At 44.1% G+C, this 17,553-nt stretch overlaps 2 protein-coding genes across 4 annotated transcripts in view; both read left to right on the top strand.

The window, feature by feature from the left end:
- LOC133152453 (leucine-rich repeat-containing protein 49) overlaps positions 1 to 4,688 on the top strand; it is a 16,941-nt gene extending 12,253 nt beyond the window's left edge. The window contains exons 14-21 of one of the 2 annotated variants that reach the window (XM_061276043.1): positions 119 to 214; positions 1,482 to 1,710; positions 1,779 to 1,964; positions 2,533 to 2,642; positions 3,394 to 3,547; positions 3,673 to 3,914; positions 4,055 to 4,101; positions 4,595 to 4,688. In XM_061276043.1, coding sequence (XP_061132027.1) covers positions 119 to 214; positions 1,482 to 1,710; positions 1,779 to 1,964; positions 2,533 to 2,642; positions 3,394 to 3,547; positions 3,673 to 3,882 — 985 coding nt within the window. In that variant the 3' untranslated portion in view covers positions 3,883 to 3,914; positions 4,055 to 4,101; positions 4,595 to 4,688. Of the gene's footprint in view, positions 1 to 118; positions 215 to 1,481; positions 1,711 to 1,778; positions 1,965 to 2,532; positions 2,643 to 3,393; positions 3,548 to 3,672; positions 3,915 to 4,054; positions 4,102 to 4,594 lie in introns of those variants that run through there. The other variant, XM_061276044.1, reaches the window with a different exon arrangement.
- On the top strand, positions 4,596 to 17,553 carry LOC133152451 (thrombospondin type-1 domain-containing protein 4-like). Of its 2 annotated transcripts, XM_061276042.1 has the most exons (18): positions 4,596 to 4,737; positions 5,204 to 5,255; positions 5,335 to 5,401; positions 6,116 to 6,369; positions 6,826 to 7,150; positions 7,752 to 7,854; positions 8,165 to 8,301; positions 10,476 to 10,680; positions 11,399 to 11,574; positions 11,990 to 12,056; positions 12,126 to 12,305; positions 12,379 to 12,508; positions 12,568 to 12,772; positions 12,840 to 13,013; positions 13,938 to 14,111; positions 14,233 to 14,412; positions 16,762 to 16,906; positions 16,976 to 17,553. In XM_061276042.1, the coding sequence occupies exons 1-18, from the start codon at positions 4,635 to 4,637 to the stop codon at positions 17,119 to 17,121; spliced, it is 2,823 nt and encodes a 940-aa protein (XP_061132026.1). In that variant the 5' UTR covers positions 4,596 to 4,634; the 3' UTR covers positions 17,122 to 17,553. The 2 variants fall into 2 exon arrangements, with proteins under 2 accessions (XP_061132026.1, XP_061132025.1); XM_061276041.1 differs by having other exon boundaries at positions 11,990 to 12,305.

Raw genomic sequence — 17,553 nt, 5'->3', positions numbered from 1 at the left:
ATCAAATTAAAGATCCCATTTTACAATAGCAATAATTGATGAAATTAAGTTAATATTACCTTCAGTAAAGCTCTTGTGTGGAATACAAAAAAAACATCTGTCTGATTCTCTATGTTAGACGGGTGAGTCCGGGTTTTGGACCGGAACGGATGACGGGTGGACCCGAAAACCGTTTCCGCACCAACAGCCGTCCAAACAGCCCTCGAGATCCAAAGTAAGACAAGCTTTCCCGTGATTTCATTTTTAGATCATTCTAAAAACCCAAAGACAAGTTTTGACCAGTTCAAATCTGCATTTGAAGTTCTTCCTTTATGGTGAATTTGATTTCGTAAAGCGTGTTTGAAATGCATCCTGTTTCCATCCGTCTTCTGCATCAACAGTCGTGTTTAAGACCTCATGCAGAGGTGAATTATGAGGAGGCGTGCATAGTCGCATGAATCGTTTCCTACTCGGCACGCAAACAGACAAAATGGCCCTGAAAGGCAATGGTGACAAATGTCTGCCTCACCCCTCTGAGCTGAACCCGGTGTCAGCTTTTGCTTCCATTGTATCGCCCCCCAAATCTATATTTTATCTTCCCCCTCAGGCCGAGCGTGTCATTCATTAGCCTTTGAGAAAGGTGACACCGTCATTCCCACGCACGCAAACACAAACAATCGGCCAAACCTTCCTCCTGCTTAACGGATGGAATCGTCTCTTGTTTGTTGATGTCTCGCACGACATCACGTATCGTCTGGCCGCCATGCGTGAGAATCCTCGGGAAGTACGCCGTCACAGATGGCGCATGGGTTGTCGCCTTCCGGAATAGAAACAGATTCAGGAGGACATCTGGATCTGCATCCTGTGATTACATGTTTGTGCCTATTTCAGAGACCTAGAAAAAAAGAAAGAAAATTTGGTTCTTCGTTTTAGTTCCTATGCTAATTGTCATGTTTTTCTTTGCATCGATACAAATCAAATCAAAGGAAAAGCGGAATAATTCTGCTACAGCTAGCAGAGCTATCATTCCGCTACAGCTAGCAGAGCTAGCTTAATCGCTAAATCCGAAACATCTGTCGCTGCTTAAGTGGGGAAATGACAATATAATGCTGTTGTAGCAACACTTATCCTCTTTATTAAAGAAATGAAGTCCATACAGACGGTGTACACTTTTTAGGGAAGATTTAATTTGCCAGATGATCTCCTGCGGGATTAAGTGTGATGATGGGGGATTTGAGCGTATGAGTGACATGTTTTCCGCGCAGCAGGTTGAACTCGGTGATACTTTCCCCCGTCGTCTTTTCACGACTTCCTGCCGAGTGTAATTGAGTGGGCTGTTTTGTGTCAGCTTGCTTTGGTTTTTCAAGATCAATATTGCACTTTTAAAGTAAAAATTTAAAATAAAAATTCATGCATTTTTTTAATCATTTAAAAATGTCATACTATGGGCTTTTTTTTTCTTTCTTAGGTCCAAATGCGTTTTTTTTCCTTCTATGTTTCAGACCCACGGAAGCAGGAAGCGTGACGAGCCTGTCGCTGTCCGACAGTCATCTGGCCGAGCTGGACGGCGACACCTTGCGCTTGTTCGGCCCGGGTGCCCTGGAGGCACTGGAGAGGGGCTGGGGGGTCCAGACGGCCGGCGCCGTCACCGTCATCGCCTTCCGTTACATCCACTTTGATGCCATTGTACCAACGCTGCCCAGGATCAGGGTCAAGTTCCCAAATCTGGCGGTGAGAAGATTATACGCTGAATATTTATGCAACACGGAATATGCAACTTTTTTTTATTTTTTATGCAGCATCTCATTTTCCTGGAAGCCAACATCAGCCGCCTGCCACAGTTGGCCGCAGTGGCTCAGGTTCGCCGTCTGGACCAGCTGACCATACACCCGCAGGGCAACCCGGTGGTGGGCCTCGCCTTGTGGCGCTCCTTTGTCATCTACCGTCTCCACCATTTTAACCTGCAGAAGATCAACGGTCAGGAGGTCAGTCCGCATCGCGTCAGTAGATGGCAGTGGTGCACAAATTATGTTCTTATTAATTAAAAATGGAATTAGGGTATTACATTATTACTTGCAGATATCAAGTAAAAAAGTAAAAATTATTTATAATCTTTTTGATTTTCATATATTTCTAAGAGCATCAACCATAAAAGTAATTACCAAAGACCTTTATTAAATTAAATTAAATTAAATTAAATTAAATTAAATTAAATTAAATTAAATTAAATTAAATTAAATTAAATTAAATTAAATTAAATTAAATTAAATTAAATTAAATTAAATTAAATTAAATTAAATCAAACAGTTATCCAGGGAATATCCTTCTTCAATAGACTGTGTTTTTTGCGTTATTAATTTGTATTTGATTATGTTTGGATGTTGGTCCCATATGAGATCATTTATAAATTACGTAGAACTGTACTGGCTCTCCTCGGCCTTGGCAGGTCCACATCTCTGTAACGTTAAGCATATTGCTGTCACTCTGTATGTTTCTGTGTGTCGTATTAGTATATACGTGTGTATGTATGTGTGTGTTCACGTCCCTCGCCAGGTCACCATGAATGATGTCATCGCTGCCGAGCGCGTCTTCGGTACGCTGGGCCACGTAGCGGCTACCGAAACACCGCGGTGCCGTCTTCTCTTGCTGCTGGAGGAGTCCAGGTGAGGCGCTAATTTAATCCAATTTCCTTTTTGACCCATATTGGGTTATTTTTTTTCTCAACTGTAAAAAAAAATTAGGATTAGTAGGATTCCTAGTTGATGACTTGCCACCCCTGACAGCAAGTATGTGACCGACGTGGAAACCCTCACGGGCATGTGCGTGCTTGACTGCCGTGTGTTTCGATACGCATTTTTGTCTGCTGCTGGCACCAGCCAGCCGGCGATGCGTCTCGCTCGGGGTGGGTACTTGGCACCGTCACACGCACACATAGAGAAACATTCCACCTTTTTCCCTTTCATACTTTAATTCTATCCTGGAGCGTGCACTCGGGCTGAACTGTAAATAGCAACGTAGACTCCTTAGTAATTAAACCGGAAAAATGCATGTCATGTCCAGACAATTTCACCGCCGTCAGAGATATTTTTCACTTTAATGTGCCACTTGGGTTTCCCTGAAGTCAATTTCTCTCAATATATTAAAGGGGCCGTATTTTATATTCATATCTTGACTTAAGCGTGCATTTTCCTCGCATAACTTATTCAAGGTGAGTTTGCAGTTTGCAAATTGCTAGCAAGATTTTATTGTCAGTTCCCCCCCCCCACACACACTTAAGCCACGCCCCTCACTAAATAATTTTGAAAGCTCACCTCTAATAAATTTAGTGGCATTTTTTCTGTATTAAAAAAAGATGACAGTCAGTTTGTGAAATCCTCACTCACTCTCTGTCTCATCTTTCACCCTCCCCTGAAGGAAGCGGCAGCTGCAGTTCCTGTTGGAGGGGCGCGGCCGGCGTGCAGGGCTCAGCCCGGAGGAGCTGCGGGACAACGGGAAGCTGGCGGGCGAAGGCCTGAGCCGAGCACTCTTCAACTATCCGAGCCGGGACGGCAGCACAGACAGCCCGGAGGTTAGCGCGAGGATTGAGACACGTCCTGCAGTTTTGCCTTTCAGTCTGCTAATTTAATGCTAATGCTAACAGTAGCAACAACTAAGCTGGAACGAATAAAGGGCTTTCGATGTTCCGCGTCGCAGGAAGGCGCCGCCGAGGCATCCGAGCGCGGCGCCACCGTGGACCTGTACCTTCAGGATCTGGTGCGCCGGGCTTCAGAGACTAACGTGAAGGGCGAGGCCCTGCACCGCCTGTGGCCCAGCATGTTCGCCGAGATGGTGCGCGACTGCGTGCTGGAGATGCGCGACCGAGAAGCCTTCCGCCAAGCCAGCCTTGCCAAGCTGTCCAAGTGAATGAGGACAGCTCGTGATTGCCATCATGACCCGTAACGACACACACACACACGCACGCTCACGTCTGGACGTTTTCACAAGCACCTTCACCACTTTAAGGACTTGTTGATTGAATGTAGTTTGGACAGCTTTGAAATGACCACAATCTGTTTTGAATCATCTTGTCTTTCAGCTCATACTTTATGTTCATGTCCCACGTGTGTTGCCTGAGAAAAGATGGTAAGACACAAATCAAGAGTTTGTTTTAAAAACACTGGATTCCTCTATTGTAGTATTAAAAGATTCTCTATTAACACAATCACTCGTGCACCTTATTGTGTTTTTATACCTAACTTTATTTTTTTCAACTCTACCAGGCTTCTGTCAAGAGTGGATTTATTCTTAAATAATGTTTCCCATTTTTAATTATTTAATTTTAATTTTTATTTATTATTTTATTTTTTTCTTTCCTTCCTCAGTAAAATCTTGGTAAAAGCAGTTTCTGGTGTCCCTAATGAAGTGGCCGATGAGTGCGTCTCAGCAGGGGGCGCAAAAGAGTCACTTTTTTCCTTACCGCGTGTGGCTCACAAGTCTTTCACATTCAGACTCTTTTTGTGTGCGTAAAAGTCACAAGCACGTGAGCTAAGCGGTTCCGTGGAACTCCTCCGCACTTTTTTTTTTGGCGTGACTCTTAATTTGAGATCCAGGATGTTTATTTCACACGATTCGGCAGGTACTGGTGGACGGGAAATGCTTGAGGAGAAACGTGGATTATGTGTTTAGAAACCGAGGAAAAGTGGCGTTCATTTTGGGCTGCAGACTGGAATATGTTGCCTTCGAAGTCCACTGGAGTTCACGTAAACCAGGAACGCTCAGGTAAATCTTGTTGTAAACTTTTAATGGGGTTATTTAACTCACTCATGGAGCTTTTCTTTTCATTCACGTCTTTTTTTTATTGTTTATGTCGGTATAGAATATTTGTTATCAATAAAAAAAAAAAAGTGATAAATAACTTTATTGGCATCTTTGGAACATGTCAGTCGCAATAAACCGAAATTTGTGTAAATATGACTTCGGCAATGACCCCCCCCCCCCTCCCCTTTCGGCCATTATAGTGGTCCACATGCGAAATCTCAGTCGACATAATTAATGTTGTTTTGAGTATGCAAACTCTTTAAATTCAAATTGCGCACATGCCATTTAATATATCACTATGAAATCAACTTTGTAATGTGTTGTGTTACTCTTGCAGGATTTTATGACGTCGTTCACTTGGATACAATTACATTCACGATGAAACAAAGTTGTGTTTGAGCATGTCTAATTTGTCATTTCCGATTAGTGTGTGATCATCATCCTACAAGAATGCGAGGAGTCTACACGTGGCTTTTCAGGTAATGTTTTTTTTTTTTTTTTTGGCACCTTTGATTCTATTATTGACCTGGAGCTATTCTCAACTGGCTCGCTCTGCAGGGATGTTGTGCTATTTTTATTCTGTTTGGAGGCTGTGAGGTGTCAGCACGTCGCAGACCACAGAAAGGTGAGCATGGACCGAGCCCGCACGCGCACGTGCACGCGCACATCTCGTGACATCGCCCTGCACGCGTCATCATAATCGTGTCTTTGTTTGTCAAATACCGCCAATTGAGAGGACTCTCCTCTTTCCTGCTTCCCGTAAAGTGTTGAAAGCTAGCAGGAACGCTCCCAAAAAAAAACCCTCAGGTGCCAATGTTGTGTCAACAAACTGCCACATCAGCAGTTTCTGGATTAAACCGGAGATTCGGAAACATGTTTTGCTAACTTTCTTTACCATCACAAAAGTGTTTAAAGGATTCCGAATATACAATTTGAATACATTCAAAGTGTCGACGATCAATTCTTCAGCGAAACATCAAAGATGATTTTGAGTCTTTGAACCCAACGTACGTGTTTTGTAACCGTTAATGATGGATTGCCTAATAATTGACGGATGTCAAGTGTCCTGACAATCTTCCAAACTTTCCATTCTCTAAAAATCCTATGAATGGAGGCTTCTTAAAAGATATAATAAAAGCCGCCTGGCCTGGCAAGACCATCTTCCCAAAGCCGCTGCAGGCATCTCAAAGTTCACTCCGAAATGTTTCTGGCAAAGGGACACAGGGTTTGGAGCCAACAGAGACTTAGCAGCCAAAACCCGACTTAGAACTTCTTTTAGTGGGGAAGAGTTGAGCTTCTCAAAAGGTCCACCTGAGGAAATCTCATTGTTCTCATCCAGGTCCCTCAGAGGAGGCTGCCCGTGATAGACTCTGAAGCAGACCATGGAGGCATCCAAGGATCCTGGGCTCCCTGGGGACCCTGGTCGGCCTGCTCCCTGACATGTGGAGGTGGCGTGCAGAAGCGGAGTAGATCGTGTCTGAAGGTCTACCCTGTTTATCCGGGTCAGGTCATCTCAGGTTTGAGGCCTTCAGTTTCCATCTATCGGGATGGCGGCCGTCAAGAGGGCAGGGGGAGCCCGTCTGCTGGACGCAGGTACAGACAGTCTTTGACAAAATCAAATATGATATTTAGTCTTAAGACTTCACCTAGGCCGCCCCCCCTAAATGCCAAATCCTGCATCCACTAGACAAAACCAAGGTTTTTGTTTTTTGTTCTTGTTACATTGGGACTAAAGTGACTATGTGAAGCTGTCGCGGTGGGTTGCGATAACCCCCCCCACCCTTTGCAAAATTCCTCTTTAAAGAGAGTCCAGGACTCAGCCAGTGCTTGGCAGCTCTGCAGTCCTTCCTGTTGAAACAAATCAAGCTGACAGCTCAGCGACAGGGGGTGGCTGTTGAATGGGAACGACTCCATTGGCGCAGTTCCATTAGAGGACTTAACTCCAACTTAAGGCATTTTTTCTAGAACAACGTTTAGGAGATCGGCATTAGAACTTGGCTTGTAAGATCTGCTGACCCTGACCACCCGACACTGCTTAATTGTCTTCAGGAGGCTCAGCGCCATCATTCCGGGCCGGTACGGCTTTGGAAGAACTCGATCTCGGGCTTCCGGAAGGGTCCCACAGTCTCAGCCTGACAGACAGAGACGTTCCGCCGTCTCCCACCACGGCGGACTCGGGTCGCACCACAGCGGACCTCACACGGAGACCCTCTGGGCGCCGTTGTACCAGCAGCAGGGGCAGACGGAGCTTCCTCCGAGCGGGCAGGATTCTCGAGCTCAGCAGCCACAAGGACAACTGGAGCGACCCTATCAATCTCTCCCGGCTTCTTCTTGTGTGGGAGAGGGTGATCGCCACAGAATCTGCGACCATAAGGTACCGACGTCCAACTGCATAAACTCTCGACTTCCTGTATTTTTTTTCGCGACTCGGTGAACTCGTCCATTTGAAATGAAACACACCCCCTCGGTTCTGTATAACATCACGAGCATAAAGTAAATCAAAGCCGAGAGTTGTTTAAATCGAGACGTCGACGCGTCTTGTTTTTAACAGCAACCTGATCGATGAGTAACGTCAACGTTGGCTTCCACTTCTTCCTGCTTGACTAATTACGTTTTTTTGTGCGTGTGTGTGTGTATACATAACCTTGGCGTACGCCTTTAGGAATAAACAGCTGGTCTGTGCAAATATATATGTGTGTATTTAAGGTCGTGAAAGGGTGAAGAAGAAATGTTAGTGTTAATCGTTCCAGAATGCATATTTTGCAATCACTCCCCCTTTTTTTTTTTTTTTTTTTTAAATAAGTGAAGCTCACAGTTTTTTTTTTAAATAATACAAATTTCCCATAGCAATTGATGGAAAATGTTCAAAAGTAAAAATTTCATTATTAGCGATACAGGCAATGTTTTAAACTTGCGACTAAAGTCCCATTCCAAATGAAATGATTATTATTAACAATGTCATCATCTGTTTTTAGGCTTGTCCCACATTCAGCAAACCCATCAGAGCTTCTCAGTGTTCCACACACAACAAGAAGCCTTTCATGGGCAATCTGTACGAGTGGGAGCCTTTCAATGAAGGTACCAGTGCGACGTGCATGTACAAAAAAAATCCAGTAAAAATGCGCCAAAAAAATGATGTGCTGATGACAAAATCTCCGCCAGATGGCGCCAAAGTAATACTTGTATTCAGCACCCAAAACAAAGAGTCCAAAAAGAATTCTGAGACTGTCCGAATAGAATCTGTTTGTGAATGTCAAACTGCAAATATCCGGGGGCTTACTGTAACAATAATATGGATTTTCATATGTAGCTTAATGAATGAATATGTAGAGAAATATAAATACTTTTTGTGGCGATTAGAGTTAAAATGTGTCCATGTGATTTTTAGTTACGGGGGATCAGCACTGCGAGCTCAACTGTCGAGCCGCCGGCTTTCGGTTCTACGTGCGACTCTCCGACAAGGTGATCGATGGCACGCCATGCGGACCCAACAATTCTTCGGTGTGTGTATCGGGAAAGTGCATGGTAAGATCACTTTATTTTCTTGCATTGTGGCCACAAGGGGGCAGTATAGTTTAAGAGGCATCTAATGGAGTGAAGCTGAGGTCAGCAGGATGTTGCGCTGTGGGATTTTTGTCCACTGTTTGAATCCAAGTGGCTAAAACACACCTGCCAGAATTGGCCTGACACGTCGTTGCGTGGGAGCAAACACACTACACAAATGTTGTGATCCGCAGTGGTGCGTTCACTTCCTGAATCATCCTCACACTTCTTCCCATTCAGAAAAAAAATCCCTCATCACTCCTCTCAGCTGCTGGAGCCATTGCACTCGGAAATCCACCCCCGCCCTCATCGGCTAGCGATAACGCCAAAACATCTGTTATAAATATGAATCGCAACTGTCCGTTTGCCGTTTGTTTTGCTCATCTGAAATCCGGCACTGATAAGCAGCTTGAAAAAAAGGTGATGCTAAATGTGGAGCTTGAAATACTGCAGCCTCCAGAGCTCCAACTTTTAGTTATTTATAAACAGCTGGACAAATTGGGAGAATGGGTCACTAAGCTAATGTAGACTGAGTCCTATGAAGTCTGCCTAGCAACAACTGATGCAACCAAGAAAAGAAAGATATTTGCTGTTTCTCACTATCAAGAACTCGCTTCCTACGGTTGTCCCATGCATGGAAATATTTCCCAAAATGTTTCAGTGGGCTCTCGATTCCCCTTTTAACAGTCCGCTTACTCTCCCTTAAAAAAAAATCTCAGCAAAGCGTCCTCTCCCCTCCCCTGCACCTCCCCAAAAGCTCTCTTTACAAAGCTCGTAAGGGATGGTCGCTGACGTTTTTTTGGGGGGGGACTTGAGAGCGAGCGCAGTGTAACTTTTTGGGGAGAATGCTGCCGGTGCCGAGCCTGCTGCTGCTGGCCTGCCTCCATGTGCAGGGGAAGCCGAGAGCCCAGGTAGGACCTGCTTTTTTGGGGTACCTGGTGGAACGTTGGGAGAGCTCGAGCACCTTGTTGTGATGTCACAGTTGCGTTGGGTTAATTGGAGTCGATCCGTCACCGCCGTTTTAGCTCAGCTCTGCTTGACTGACGAGATTATCTAGGTCAAACTATTCCAATAATGAATATGTAAATAGATGAGAAAAAAAATTCCAAGAAAAACACCAATCTAAAGTTTCTCTATTGCGGATTTTCTGGAACGTGACGTTGCACTTAATTCGACTTCCAGATTCAGCATCCCATCCAGCTATCGCTATACATTCCTGGACATGGGCTGGATATTCTATAAAGCAAAGGTTTATGGCATTTCCAGATGCTACGCCAAGAAAACATTTGATCTTATTTGTGTTTGTGCGTGTGTAGACCTCTTTGAATCCCCGGCGTACCCTCCAAACATTCCCCCTTCACCCCTCGCTCGTAAATACATAAGTGGTAAAATAAGGCTCTGTGGCGCCATCCTATGATGTCATCAAAGCATCAGCTAACCTTTATTATTTTTATGTATATATGTATATATGTTAATATGTATATATATATAAAACTATAAAAAAAACTAAAAAAACTAAAAAAAAACTAAGATACATTTAAAAACGTGTCTAAAAATTATGTGCATTAAAATAATAGGTAAAATAAATGAATAAAACCAAAAGATTCAATAATAATAATAATAATAATAATAATAACAACAATAGTGAATGTGATGCTGTAAAAAGACTCAGGAATCATCCCTTAAATTAATCAGGAAGTCAGCCATTTTGTTTCAAAGCAGCCATTTCAGTCAAATTCTTCCAAACACATATTATCAGCCTTCATATTTGTATAGCAAAGACAATTTCGCCAGCCACCTGAAGAAAACTGTTTTCTTCTTCTTCTTTCTTTTTTCCCTCGTCTGCCCGTGAATAACCTCGTGTCAACGTTTGTTTCACGAGGGGAGACTTTGACTGCTGTGATGGTGTCGTGTGAGGTGTGATGGATTTTACGCTGACACGGCAGAGCCGTTTAATGCTCGTCATGTCACTAACACTTCTTCATGGCTGCACTTTTATTCTTTTTTTCCACTGGGGACTTTTTATTTGTTGGATGTTAGAATCATTGGAAAGATGAAATACAAGCGGAATGACTTTTAGAATCCTGCGTGACGGGACATCGCCTCAACATTTTGGACTATTTTAACAAATAGTCCTCTCTGGTTGCTCCTCACAGATCCCAGGCTGCGATGGCTTCCTGGGCTCCGGAAAAGTGATGGACAAGTGCGGAGTGTGCGGCGGCGATAACGGCACCTGCCGTCTCGTATCGGGACTCTTCCGCCACTCTCTGACCAAAATCGGCTACCATAAGATCGCCGAGATCCCGCCAGGAGCTACCAAGATCAACGTCACAGAGATGACTAAAAGCCGCAACTACTTAGGTAGGAGAATTTTTTTTTTTTACCCCATAAAATGCTTCACATAAACCAAAGAAAAATCCTAAAATAAATATTTCATCCAGCTCAGAAGGCGGCCATTCTGAGTTTGCTCATGTGACATTCCGTGAACGTTCTTTTGTACAACAATAATCCTTTAAATGTTTTTGATTTGTGGGGACCATTTTGTGAATTAACTGTTGGAATTTTATTTAATGAGAGCCAGACCCCATTTTAGTGGTAAGACCTCAAAAACTGCCCCCCCCCAAGTGCTCATTTAAGTAAACGGTTTTGTCATGACAAAGTTTGCGACGGCGTACAGGTCCCGGTACGGTGTATGTATTCTCCGCTCAAGTAATCTAGGACAACGGGGTTTATAATGGATTTTTCATGAGCAAACACATCCCACGTATTCCCTCAGTGGCTCTCTTTTGTGGGCCCGAATGTGCTTTCACTTGATCCAAACAGTCTTTTACAAGTCTTAAGTTACCCTCCTAATGCATTTCTAATGTTCCTTTTTGCTTAATCCACCGAGTGCTTGGGCCAAAAAGGTCTGCCAGCGAAAAAGGATTACAAGTTTTCAAAGTTACTTACAGCCCTCACATAAGGTTGTGCTATTCCCCATTTGTTTTTTCTGGGAATAAAAGACCTCAGTTCTGCATTTTGCCTTTGGCTTTTTTTGTGAGATTTATTGTAAAAGAATCTTCTTGTCGGTTTCCCGCAGCACTGAGAAGCCGCTCGGGTCGGTCCATCATTAACGGGAATTGGGCTATTGATCGGCCGGGCATGTATGAGGGCGGGGGCACGATGTTCACGTACCGCCGACCCAATGAAATCAGCAGCACTGCTGGGGAGTCGCTTCTTGCCGAGGGGCCCACCAATGAGATCCTGGAAATTTATGTGAGTTGAGAACACAATTGCACATATACTTTTGTCTTTCCTGTATATTTTTCATTTAATTCAATTTATATATGTAGTTATATTTAATTTTTAATTTTTTTATTTTCTAGTTTGAAATAAAAATGTAAAAATTTAAACATTATTTTTATTTAAAAAGTTTTAAAAAAAATTAAACATTTAAACATTTAAACATTTAAAAATAAAAAATGTAAAATGTAAAAATTTAAAAAAATATGTATATTTTTTAATTTTGTAATGAAAAATAAAGATTTAAAAATTAAAAAAATTAAACATTTAAATATTTAAACGTTATTTTTATTTTAAATTTAAAAACATAAAAAATTTAAAAATGTAAACATTATTTTTATTTTATTTCTGTATAGTTTTAATTGAGGTAAATCTCAATACTCCTCAGTTGATCTTCCAGCAGCCCAACCCTGGGATTCACTATGAATATGTGGTCGCCTTGGAGACGCCACAAGGTAAACAAGACCCCCAGGATCAAAGGTCACATGACATCCACCCCTACTCAAATCAATCATGCCTCTCAGGGAACGCCGTGAACGAGCAGCAGCAAGTGGGGCACGACGATTCCCAACGGGGAAATTATGACCCAGCCGGTGGGGGGAGTTACCCGCCTCATCGTCATGACAACCAGGCGCCACCGCGCCAACGGGAATACAGCTGGAAGATGGCCGGCACCAGCGAGTGCAGCGCCTCCTGCGGTAAAGGTGAGATTTTGCTCCTGGAGGTTGTAAATTTGAAGCTAGTTTCAGCTTGAGTTTTTAATTTTGCAATGTGTAGGTTTCAGGCATCCCATCTTTCACTGCGTCCAGCGTCTGAACCAGGCCCAGGTCCAGGACGTTTTGTGTGAGGGCAGCAGTAAACCAGTGGAGCAGGAGGAAATGTGCAACCTGCAGCCCTGCCCTGCATTGTGAGTCCATTGTGTCTCCATTTCATTCAAATCCAAATATTATAAAAAAATTTTGCTAGTTGGGACATCGGCGAGTGGTCCGAATGCAGCAGGACGTGCGGTCTGGGCACGCAGCAGCGTCAGGTCCTGTGTCGCCAGACCTACGCCGACCGCACCCACAACGTGCACGTCAGCCGCTGCGACCACCTGCGGCGGCCCGAGACCTCCGGCACCTGCCAGACGAAAATCTGCAGCGAGTGGCGCGTCCTCTCCGAGTGGAGCGCCGTGAGTGTCGACCGTCTGTCACGGCCAGGATGATCGAGTGCGTTCTTAATCGGCTGTGTCCCGGCAGTGCTCTGTGCCGTGCGGGCTGGGTCAGAGGCGGCGGGACGTGCGCTGCGTCAGCAACGTGGGCGACTTTGTGCCCCACGACGAGTGTAACCCGAACCTGAGGCCAGGCCACGTGGAGAATTGCGACATGGGCGCCTGTGCCAAAAGTTGGTTCTACACAGACTGGGGCGCCAAGGTAGCGCACACACACTCACACACACAAAGGACGCCCCAATAATAGGAAAAAGAACAAAAATGCAGCCTCCGCCCTGTCAGAATATCCAAGAGATTCCCATTGAAAATGTTAAATGGAAAGAGTTTTGTCTCCCTCGCGAAAAGTCGCCATTCTGGAAAACATCTGTGCATGTGATTGATGAATGCGCAGTGCATGTACGGTTCGGTTCGGTCCGGTCCATACTGTCTGGTTTCAACTAGAATCTCCTTGTCAGCATTATGCTCAAATTCTTAAAAGATTCCTCACAATGTTTTACGTAAACCATCAATATTGTAACTTCTTTGCTCCTCCCTCTTCTTGAAGGTGTAGCCCAGTGGTAAAGTTGATGTTCTTCAACTCATAAGTTGTCGGTTCAATCTTCATCCTTGGTGATTTTGTCTGTTTTCTCCAAATGTTGAAAATTCCACCCAAAAATGGCAAATTACAGTCACATAATTACCGTTTTTTTCCATGTATAATGCGCAAAATTTTACTAATTTATTGTCCTAAAATCTGGGGTGCGCATTATACATGGGTACAAAAAAAAATATATATATATATTTTTTTTTAAATCCGGATATGATACGGAGGCCGACATTACAGATGCGCTTTCTTCTCTGCTGTTGATTACTTCGCTATTGAGTATGCTAGCGCATGCGCAGTGATACTGACCGGCAGAATAACATCCGGTTGTTCCCAAAGATGATCTTTTTTCTGAAATAATTTTACGTTCACGTTCAGTAGGAGTCAAAATTTGGGTGCGTATTATACATGGGTACAGGCTTTTTTCCAGCATCAACATGCCATTGTTAGGGTGCGTATTATACATGGGGGCGCATTATACATAGAAAAAAACGGTAACTCATTTTTAGTATCATTTAAATAGGCAATTTGTTTTTCTTGCAGTGTTCCGCTGAGTGCGGGATGGGTGTTCGTACGCGAGGTGTCTTGTGCTTGAGCAATCACATCAGCAGCCTCCCACTGGAGGGTTGCGGCAGCGAACGACCTCCAGACTCGCAAGTGTGCAACACGGGGCCTTGCGAAAACGCCATGGAGTGGTTCACCGGCCCGTGGACTCAGGTATGAAGACGCAGTTATGAGGAACACAACTGTTCATGCGTAGCTATGTCGCTAATTAAAGCACAAGCGTCCATTATATCAAACGGATTGATATCAACATGTTGATGTACGTGTTTGTCAGTGTTCTGCAGAGTGCGGCGTGGGCAAGCAGCAGCGAGCTGTGGTGTGTCTGACGAGGTCATCGGACGCGATTGCCGTGGCACCCCAGTACGAGTGCTCGTCGCTGGAGAGGCCGCTCAGCCAACAGAGCTGCAACGTGAAAGCTTGTGGAGTAAAGTGGTACTACACCGACTGGAGCGCTGTGAGTGCAACGCGTCTGATGCGTGCTCCGACATCAGCACGGAATTCCTGAGTCAGCATTTTTACAGAAAATAACAGCCCTAGTTTGAAACCCTAACACTGGTTTTTGAAATTTTAACCCTACTTTGAAACCCTAAAGTTTAGGGTTTCCCAACCAGTGTGCCGCGGCTGTGCTGTGGGAAATTTTCCAACATTAAATACAGAGCGCATTGTAAACAGGATCGCCAAACCACAGGTCAGTTAGCGCAAGGCCTGGTCAGCCACTTGTTAATCGTGCACGCGTGGCAAATCGGAGAATCTTGAGATGTTGTGGCATCGGCACATACTCAGTTTACGTGTGTGTTGCTGTTAGTCTTGGCTCGTGAGTGAACGATGCGTTCAAAAGAACGATTTTTTTTCAGTGAAAGAGTAATCATCCTCTCTACATTCTTCCACGAGCCCTACTTTCTTTAGCTTAGCATTATCCGCGTGTCACTTTAGGAAGTGATTCGTTCTTTTTTCAGTTCATATGACTTCAACCAGTAGGTGCCGGTAATCCGCATTGAAGCTGGTGCCAAAAAAATGAATAAATAAAGAAGAAAGTGTAGCGAACGATTCGGTGAACCATTCTTTTGAACAAATCTTTTGAGTGAACCGATTATAAAGATTCTAAATGGAATGCACATCACTAGTACAAAACAGTCCAGACGGCCACTAACTGCCAGGTCAAAATAGCCGACTGGTTAGTGACTCAGGCTCCTCCTCAGTAGGTACCTGGTTCGATCCCAGGTGAGAGCATAACCTGACTGTACTTTTAGAATTGGAACCTCGCTTTGTATGCAAACAAATGCAAGTATTTATGTGTAAATACATAAGGTGGCCCCACCCTGAAGTTGGCAGATCAAACCAATGGCTCAACATGGAAATGAACAAAAACTTTTCACGCAGGTGCACTTAACAAGGGAATCTTGGAAATCATGTTGGAACGTGGGCCCAAGGACTAGAGCTTGACATGACATGATATTTCCGTAATAAAGTGGCCTGTTATTAGGTACACTTGAAAATGGCGGTGTACCTAATGAAGTGTCCGTGTGATTCCCTCGTTAAGTGCACCTGCGTGAAAAGTTTTAGCTCCTGCAGAACGTGAAAGTGGCTAAAACTTTTCACGCAGGTGGACTTAACGAGGCTCACTTGGAAAACATGTTGGAACGCGGCCCCGAGGACTCGAGCTTGACACCTGTGACCTTTGACCATGATATTTCCCTAATAAAGTGGCCTGTTATGAGGTACACTTGAAAATGGCGGTGTACCTAATGAAGTGTCCGTGTGATTCCCTCGTTAAGTGCACCTGCGTGAAAAGTTTTAGCTCCTGCGGAACGTGAAAGTGGCTAAAACTTTTCACGCAGGTGCACTTAACGAGGGACTCTTGGAAAACATGTTGGAATGCGGCCCCGAGGACTCGAGCTTGACACCTGTGACCTTTGACCATGATATTTCCCTAATAAAGTGGCCTGTTATTAGGTACACTTGGAAATGGCGGTGTACCTAATGGAGTGTCCGTGTGATTCCCTCGTTAAGTGCACCTGCGTGAAAAGTTTTAGCTCCTGCGGAACGTGAAAGTGGGTAAAACTTTTCACGCAGGTGCACTTAACGAGGGACTCTTGGAAAACATGTTGGAACGCGGCCCCGAGGACTCGAGCTTGACACCTGTGACCTTTGACCATGATATTTCCCTTATAAAGTGGCCTGTTATTAGGTACACTTGGAAATGGCGGTGTACCTAATGGAGTGTCCGTGTGATTCCCTCGTTAAGTGCACCTGCGTGAAAAGTTTTAGCTCCTGCGGAACGTGAAAGTGGCTAAAACTTTTCACGCAGGTGCACTTAACGAGGGACTCTTGGAAAACATGTTGGAATGCGGTACGCCTCATGGACACTACAATAGGTACACTACGCGAGGTAAAAAAAAGAAAAAAGAATGAATAAATAAGAAAGTGTAGTGAACGATTCGGTGAACGAATCTTTTGAACAAATATTTTGAGTGAACCGATTCTAAAGATTCAGTTCAATTAACTGGAATGCACATCACTACTACAAAGCAGTGCGGACCACCATGGGTGTCCAGGTCGAATTAGCCGACTGGATAATGACACGGGCTCTAGCTCGGTAAGAACTTGGTATGATCCCAGGTGTGAAATCGTACCTAAATGTTCTTTTATTGTGCAATTAACCCTTTATTCTTTATTTATTTTTTACCTCGTGTAGTGTACCTATTGAAATGTCCATGAGGTGTACCTACACATAAAAAAGGTTGGGAAACACTGCCCTCAAACATTACGTTAAAACCTTAACTTTTTGTTTTGGTCCATGCAGTGCTCCAAAACATGTGAGGGAGGATTCCGTGTGCGTGAGGTTCGTTGTCTCTCTGAAGACATGCAGTCCAGTACCAGTTGCGAGAACCGTCTCAAACCGGCCGAACGGGAAGACTGCAACTCTGAACCTTGCGTACCTCAAATAGGTTGGTCCAAAAAGCCACACCAGTTGGTTTGCTTGAATCCATCATTGAATCTTTGCCTTTCCGTTGCAGATGAGCACTGCAAAGACGAGTACTTCAACTGCAACGTTGTGGTCCAGGCTCGCTTGTGCGTGTATGACTACTATAAGAGGAGCTGTTGCGCATCCTGCTCTCGCCACCCCCACAGACACTACGTGGCCCACAGGGGGCGCAGCTGACCCTCATTGGAACAGGAAGTAAAAACATTTGCACGCGGGAAAGGATGGAAATTTAGGCTCTGTTTCCATGGAAACAATTCGGACACTTGCTTGTAGTTGGGGCAACCCAGAAGTAGCCATTAAAGTTTGTCTTTGGAGGACACCACCAATAATTGGCTGGAGCTATAATGAAGACTCATTCAAGAACACTGGGAATTTGGATGCATGCTATGTTAAACTTTTCCGTCTACCAAGCACACGCATACAATTTGTGATACATTCAAGGACCTACAGACTCTAAGAAACTTTGGCTCTTCAAAAATGTCATTGACAGACTAGCTAGCAAGCACATTAACTATTTCCCTTTTTTATCATTAAAAAATATTTATTCAGTATTTGACTATATCTGTATTGACATTGCTTTCTTCTTAAAATAAACAGTTTTGTACCATT

Source organism: Syngnathus typhle, linkage group LG4, assembly GCF_033458585.1.
Source record: "Syngnathus typhle isolate RoL2023-S1 ecotype Sweden linkage group LG4, RoL_Styp_1.0, whole genome shotgun sequence".
NCBI classification, from domain to species: Eukaryota; Metazoa; Chordata; class Actinopteri; order Syngnathiformes; family Syngnathidae; genus Syngnathus; species Syngnathus typhle.
The sequence above is the reverse complement of the archived record's forward strand: the minus strand, read 5'-3'. Positions and strand labels throughout refer to the sequence as shown.

Coding starts and splice junctions, on each gene's coding strand:
- LOC133152451 (XM_061276041.1), top strand. CDS start 4,635: ATGTGTTTAGAAACCGAGGAAAAGTGGCGTTCATTTTGGGCTGCAGAC. Junction 7,855..8,164: donor GTGGGAGCCTTTCAATGAAG/GTACCAGTGCGA, acceptor TGTGATTTTTAG/TTACGGGGGATCAGCACTGC. Junction 12,773..12,839: donor TCCTCTCCGAGTGGAGCGCC/GTGAGTGTCGAC, acceptor GTGTCCCGGCAG/TGCTCTGTGCCGTGCGGGCT.